The following is a 7,941-nucleotide window of genomic DNA, read 5'->3' as shown; positions in this document are numbered from 1 at the left end:
GCCCCAGTACCACGCTGTCCACCACAAATCCCACGTCACCTGATCCTGGATTGAACCTGGGTCACAAGTTATGAAGACAACAAATGTCTCCACTATGGCACGGAAGAGTCCTTCTTGAGAAGTGGGTAGTAAATCAGCTAGCCAAAATATTCCCCACATCTCATGAGGCCAAGAATTCATTAAAGCCTTCACAGAGCCTGTCTCTCTGCTTTACGTTTCACAATTAAAATTCTGTTCACATTTCTCATCTCTCTCGTGTGCCACGTGACTGGTTCAGTGCTCGAAATGGACACACACACACACAGCATGGAGATATGACAGACCTCCTTTTTCCCCAAGAAAAGAAACTGGACTGATAACGAACATGCCAGTAGGCCTATAATGACAATTTCCTGAAAATGGGAGTACGGGAAACTCCCAGCATGTCAGGTTCATATATCCGAATGGACAACATCTAATAGAGCCGTGATATAATGAATTAGCGGTCATCACAAACATTTACTGCATCGTAACACTTACTTTAAGCACTCTGAGACCTCTCATGTGTTTACGACAGTGTGGCCAGAGTCCACAGCGTTGCATAGGGGTTATATTACCTCAAACTGATTCATGTATCTTCAAGTTAGAAATCTGCTTTGCAGTGTTATATGCTGCCGCCTGATATCAAAACTGTTAATCAATATCACTTGTTATTGTGCTTTGAATCTCGACCTGATGATCGAGTATCCTGGAATTGGAGCCAAGTCCTTCTTGGCAAGTGGCCAGTCACTCACCTACTCCAGAATTTCCAAACATTTCATGGAACCCAAACATTCAATACGGTGTTCACAAGAGCCTTTCATCTGCCCTATTCTGACCCATATCGGACCAGTCCATACCACTTCATCCTATCTCCCAAAGATTCATTTAAATATTATCCTCCCACATATATTGACGTCTTCCTAGAGGTCTTTTCCCTTCTGGCTTTCCCAACAAATCCTAGATTGACTCCTCTTTCCCCCCTCCTGTGCGCTACAAGCCCTTCCTATCTCATCGTCCTTGATTTGATCACGCTACATAAAATCTCAACAAAGACAATGATAAGTATTAATCATAACAAAGTAACCATCTGCAATATAAATCGTAATTAAATTCATCAGCAAGTAACTGCCGAAAAATCTCAGGGGCAGAAATTTCAAGATTCACCGTGCAAGTCACTTCTTTATGTCTTGTATAATTTGTGCTTTCCAAGAGAAATGCAAGGAAAATTTGCAGGTACTATACTTATAAATGACGACAAAACTTGAGGTTAACAGTTCATGGCATTAAAAGTTGGCCTCGATACACCCTTCTACGATATAGGCCAAGAAATGAATACAGGAGAAAGCAGAGGAATTTAAGAGGATGAAAGTTTATATTACACATGACGACATTTACAGAATACTGAAGCAAATCACTTACCAGGGTATCTTTGGCCGTGTTCTTGGGCTGTGAGTCGCCCCAGGTCAAAGTATTTCTGTTTTTCTTCCGATGTCAAGGAATGCCACATATTACCGAGTCTGAAAATCATGAAAGGAAACACTTGTAAAACAAGTCAAATTCTATGAGGTTGCAAGGGTTGGTGTAAGAACATCTTAACTGGTACTACAGAAAAAAGTTCCATGGATGGTAGGGATAACTGCAGTGCAGTGAGGTGAAGTAATCTGCTGCTGACCCTCGCCAAGAGAATTATTCTTAGTTTCGGGACCCGTCGTGACTCATGACTTTTCTGTTCCAAGACTCTCTTACGTGTTTTGAAATGGGGCCTCCTCTTTGACAGCGCTCAGATCTTCCCCCTTTATCCCACTGTTATATTCCCCTCTATCACCCTGTGGCTTATATCAACAAAAGGATCTTGTGGCTAGTGAAAGTCATTGTAGTGTTATCTCCGCTAGCATTCTTCTGAACAGAATGTTCAGACAATGAAAGTGCAGTGCAGGCAATTAAGGCGAAGGGGAAAGCACAGCAGCATGGAGATCAACATAGGCTCTGTCTACTATAGGAACAAGGTAGCATCATCATCATCATCATCATCATCATGTGACATAGACCATTATGGCATCATTAAAAAGCTGCTGAATTCTATGTAACTTACTTCATTTATTCATACATCAGTTGGATTTCCAGACCTACTCAAGCACGAAATTCTCTCCCTCAAGTTTGCCTATACAAGGTATGACGTAGCCTCATTCATAGAGTTGGCAGGAGGCTACAAGGTGTTATGCGATTTCAGAAAATGGTTCAGCATGTGCTTGGTGATCAGAATGTATGGACTCGCATATTACAGGGAGTAGAAATGACATATTCAGTTCCAAACACCCTCCTACATTTGCTACCAGCTCTTTCATTGAACCATTCATAATATGACTAGTCGCCTTGTGCACCTGTTGAGATTACTGATAAGTCACTGTTTTCCATGTTTATTTATTATAGGGCCAGGGTGGTCATATACTCTCATTTACTTGTAAGTAAGAAAAGTAAAAGTAAAGCTATCCCTGTACCAGGCCGTGAAGGTCCATAGGGTTGTGAGACGTTGAGGGTCCCACATTATCTAGACAATCGGCTCAAAGATGGCGGTAAGGTTGTCAGCCTTACGCACCGGTCGTGCTCGACTACCCGGGAAACTTATTTAATTCCTGGTACTCATTTGTGTTAGAGGCCGAGTGAACCCCAGGGCCATAGTGCGGCTGGAAGGATTAGGTAAATTGAAAAAATCCAATGACCTCATCAGGACTTGGAACCCGAGACCTTCAGGCTAGTAAAGAAAATCATGTCCACCCTTTGCTACACAGATGGCATTTCTTCTAGTTGGACATTAGTTTCATTCTCCTTTCATATATATCGGAGCAGGGATAGCTCAGCCATTGTGGCGACTGGGTTAGGGGCTGGATGACCAAGGAATCAGGGTTTGATTCCTGACAGGATCAGACGGTATTCTCTTTTCCACATGTCCAGTTGGGCTTTCTGTTTATTGGGGAGCTCTTTCCATAGGGGTGAAGTTGAACATGCTTCCATATGTACTGTCGCTGTTAAGAATGCGTGGAAATATACACATATTCTTTTTACTGTCTACTTGGTGAGGTGCTTAATTAAGCACATGGCAACTTCATCTTTCTTTTATTTCATGAAATATACCACATATCAAACATGCCAGGAAATACATTCATGGTGCAAGAATAATAAGGGTGGCAGTTGTACAGGCCTGAGAATTCGTCTGATTCTGAATGCATGGTTATGTCGTTACACTGTTTAGGTGACTTACATGAAGGTCATGTCTATCTGTGAATGACCTTGTATTGGTTTGATGTATAATATTTTCAATAAATGCTGACATTCAACAACTTTGGTTGAAATACAACAGAAAATAACAGACAATATACATGAAGACCTACGAGTATATGAATTTCTGTGCCCATCTCAAGGGCAACTGTTAAAACAGCTATCGGTTCAAGAGGTGATTAAGCAACAAGGGTAGAAAAAATTAAACACACAAGTTATGTTCAGCGCATTTCTTCAGATATGCAAATAGTTAAACAAAAAAATTCTTTCGCTGACTCGAGGTATGGACATTATTCATAAGATAATATATATCAGAAGTCCTGGCATCAGTGTGTTGAGAGTTTGAATTCTTGCAACCTAATATCTGCATCTGACACAGCTGGACAGATTTCGGAAGAATAAAAAGGCACGGAGGGAGAAGTTGAAGACTTTCACAAAAAATTGATGTGCAAGTTCAGATCCTTGGCCACATCAATCCCATAATAAAGTTCATTTATGGTCATATATGGAATTGTTTCATGTGTATCACCAGCTGCTAATCTAATATTATATAAAAAACTTAAGTAATTTTAATAAAATAGAAGAAGTGCCATTTGAAATTTTGTGCACTATATCATGGAATACAGCGCCTCCACTCTTACTTGACCTGATATAATTTGCATCAAAGTTACTCTCCTGCAAGTTATTCTTGGAAGATTCAACGAGCTACTGACATGGATTAACAGCGGATTTCAGTTAATCACTTTCCTTGCTGTTTAAAAATTCTTTGCATCTGGAACCATTTCAAAAATACATTAATTTCTTATCACCCAAATAATTTATAATAAAGATAAAGTTGTCCCTGTACCTGCTTAATTAAGAGATAATGCCATGAAAACATATGGGGGAGTGGAGGGATTGTTCCACAATTGTTGACCTTGGCACTGGATAGGGGCGAGTGGCCGGTCAGCTTCATGCTCTGGCAGCTTTGCCTCCTGGGGAAATAGTGCCCAGTACCCACTGCACAGGAGACACTGGTGGGCCTCAGAGCCAGTCAGGATGCTTTCAACTAGAGAAAAATCTGTCATCCCTGCCCACAATTGAACCCCGGATATCCAGCCCAAAGCCCAGCACTATACTGATTCAGCTATCCTGCCGCCTAATAATCTTATCAGTAGTGAAAGTTACCGCTTACCTTATGCTGATGTCCGTGCTTCTTTCTGTAGTATACAGAGCAGCAATCTTCTTTCTCCACTCTTTAGCAAATAAAATATATGCATTGGGAGGCCGCTTTATATTGTTTCCACAAGCTGGCCTTCCCTCTTGTGATGGCTCCATCTGGAGGAAAAGAAACAAAACATTCTGTCAGTGACAGAGGTCCACAAACTCTTTCATTTTCAGGCTCTCTTTTTGTGACTATCATAAAATAGCAACTAATGGGAATATTGAACATATGGACAGAAATACACACAATCGCTCGATACACCACCAAACGTGGAACTGACCCTCTTAGACTTCACAATTCTAAACAGCTTCAACCTCATGACTTCATGCGGTGCCAGAAAGACCCACAGATAATTCTGACTTGCACATAACTAAGCCCTGGCCTCTAAAAATTAGCCTCACCAGATCACAAGACAGCTTCAAAGCACTGCCTCATCCACTCAACTAATTCAATTGAAGGAAAACAGTCAAACAACATACATTACTTATAAATGGTAAGGTCAATGAACAAGTCACTAAAGGTCCACACTCATTAGATCCATCATATTCAAAGACCACGGTCATACCACTTTCTAAAAAAAAAAAAGATTTCTGTCGCGACGCAGCTAATTGGCAAAAATACGTCATTTCAAGAGAGTACACTTAAAAAGGTGCTATCATCATAACGTATCTATGTTCATCTCTGAAAAATTAAAATGCCACATATGATTATTTTATGAAAAGTCAGAAACTGCAGCACTCTGAGGTTGATCTGCTTCACGGCAAACAAACTGTTATATTTCTGGATTCCGAAGATTTTTCTTCCTTAAAATGGACGAAAACGTCACAGCTCATCTTATGCACCAGTAGGTCGTGTATGAGAATCAACAATGAAAATATGTTAAAACACTTGAACCATGTTCGATATGAGGACTCTGAAACAGTGTGCCTTCTAGGCTGTAAGAAGGTGTCGTTCAAAGACAGCCTGACGTTTTACATTTTGTGAATGATCAACTCGTGATATGTCTGTGGGCCTGGGATGGAAACCGTTACGAGTATCAGGGCATTCAAAATTTTGGTGCCCAACAACGAAGTATATTTCCGCTAAGTAGGTCGTATTGTTAATTACCACCCTAACGATTATGAAAGTTGAAATTATTCGTTGTTTATCCTCCAAATAATCGTCAAAACTGACATTTTTAAGTTTAATATGTGGTTTATGGACTCATTACACACGGGGCTCCAAACAACAGAATACATGCACTAAAAGTGGCATCCCAATACACAATGCAAGACAGAGTAAGTAATATATACCTTCTTTCCTCCTGAGTTTCTCAAATCTTGAATCTCTTTTACTACAAACATCGCACCACCACTTTCCTTCGCTCCTGCAAGCTAATTGCGTAACAAACGGCAACTAATATGATTCAGATTGGTATCCCGTGGAATCTCAGCTGCTAACCCCCTGACGCCAATTACGTCACCACAACACAATCCTACCCTCTATATTCACCTATTGACATAAGATAGCCGACGTCAGTGCCCAGAGCTGTGTCGGTAAGAAGGCATCCTTTCGTATGCATATCAAGCCAAACACAAATTCGCTAGGGCTAATCTGTGGGTGTTTTAACTAGTGCATGTAATCAGAGATACCAGTGAAAAGTCGGCTGAATGATGCTCCTCCATGCTATCACGGAACTGAGAGAGGCAGAACGAACTGTACAAACGGTACAGACATCTACAACCACACTATTAATTGATTGCATGGGGTTGGCGCCAATCTTACACAGTTTTCTCGATAGATCCCGTAGTTGTTCTTATGCGTCTGCTCAGACGACCGGAGACGACCCACGCCTTCGAACAGATGTTGACGATGAAGAGCAAAGTGGTTCCTCATTTATAGTGAGTGATGATCATGTTCAAAGTGTGGGCCAAAAAATTTGCGAAAGACGGCCCATCAAAAATTCGTGTAAATTTCCTCAAATTTCACGCACTCTTCTCTACGAGATTATCGTAGATAGGGTAGGCTATCACAAGTTTTGCTCAAGATAGGTAATGATAATGTTCACGGGTGCGCACAAAATGCAGAGAATGGCTACCTTAGGCAATGACAGTTTTTAAGCGATAAAACAAAGATGGCGACGGATTTCTCAATCATCGTAAGAGTAACAAGTGATGAAATGTATGTACCATTTATGAACGCTGAAACCAAAGAACAGTCAAAGTACTGGATGCACACACACATTCACTAAATGAGCCAAACGATTAAAAAAAATGTGTCTGTTAGAAAGCTGATGGCAGCCCTTTTCTGTGAGAGGAAAAGAGTGCGGATGGTTGAATTCATGCAACAAGGGACCACAATACCTTAAGAAGTGTATTTTGAAACGCTAAAAGGACTGTGTAGGGCCATTCAGAACAAAAGGCATGGAATGCTGTCACCCGGTGTATTGCTCCTCCATGGCAATGCACATCTGAATACAGTTGCTGGCACTCGAGCACTGCTGGAGCATTTCAACTGGGAATTATATGACCACCTTCCTTACAGCCCTGATCTCTCTTTGGGCGACTACCACCTGTTTGCCTACTCAAAGAACTGGTTGTGGTCACAACGCTTCAGCAATAATGAGGGATAGAAAGAAGTTGTCAAAATGTGGGCTGAGCTCACTTCTTTGAAACAGGAGTACAAAAACTTATTCCCCAATACAAGAAGTTTCTCAATTCCGGCAGTGACTACGTTGAAAAATAACGTAAGTATGTACGTATTTATTGAATATAATACATCTATTCTCATTGCTCGTTTAGTTAACAGCTCACCGGAGACTTCTTTTCGAATAGTTCTTAAGTCTCCTTATGTGAAACACATTTTGAATCGTGATACTTGGCAGACTTTGGTGTTACGTAATGATAGCGCTGCAAACTTGGCTGTATATTTCAGGTTAATATTGATTTGGAAGTCTGACATGAAAGACATCATTCTGAGAAGAGTTGTACAAATTACAAATGTAATGTACAAATTACAGATTATACTTTGAGTTACTTCAGATCCTCAGGTTTCTTCGAGATGCTGTAAGCTTAGTCGTTGTTACCTCATTTGAGTATGGGTGAATGTAGACAGGGTATGGATCGGTGAATGGATTTATTGGCCATCTACTTATATACACCACTCTGAACTGTACAAGCATTTACAATGCTAGCGCTGATTTCCACACTTCAAAAATCACTACATGCTAAGTCTTCTACAGCCTGGAGTGTCTTCACTAGTTGTTGCTTGGTAACAGCTTTTAACAGTGGAGACTTTTCAGCTTCTTTCCTCACGTTATTACTGTCCGGCGAATATCTCACAAATGAACTATTAAATTAATTACAGCGCCATCTCTTCTCAGCTTCCCTTATAGAAAAACACTCTCAACCATCTGGGTCAGAGTCAGAGTCAGTTACTCTGCGACTGGCGGTTTACAGCCA

At 40.8% G+C, this 7,941-nt stretch overlaps 1 protein-coding gene across 1 annotated transcript in view; it reads right to left on the bottom strand.

The window, feature by feature from the left end:
- The window catches only part of LOC111864176 (sex-determining region Y protein), a 13,854-nt gene extending 7,914 nt beyond the window's left edge, over positions 1-5,940 (bottom strand). The window contains exons 1-3 of the mRNA XM_023851238.2: positions 5,794-5,940; positions 4,472-4,614; positions 1,441-1,538 (exon numbers count right to left, since the gene is read on the bottom strand). Coding sequence (XP_023707006.1) covers positions 1,441-1,538; positions 4,472-4,614; positions 5,794-5,844 — 292 coding nt within the window. The 5' untranslated portion in view covers positions 5,845-5,940. The remainder of the gene's footprint in view (positions 1-1,440; positions 1,539-4,471; positions 4,615-5,793) is intronic.
- Between the last annotated feature and the right edge of the window lie 2,001 nt (positions 5,941-7,941).

The sequence above is a fragment of the Cryptotermes secundus genome, unplaced genomic scaffold (assembly GCF_002891405.2).
Source record: "Cryptotermes secundus unplaced genomic scaffold, Csec_1.0 scaffold2000, whole genome shotgun sequence".
Classification (NCBI taxonomy): domain Eukaryota; kingdom Metazoa; phylum Arthropoda; class Insecta; order Blattodea; family Kalotermitidae; genus Cryptotermes; species Cryptotermes secundus.
The sequence above is the reverse complement of the archived record's forward strand: the minus strand, read 5'-3'. Positions and strand labels throughout refer to the sequence as shown.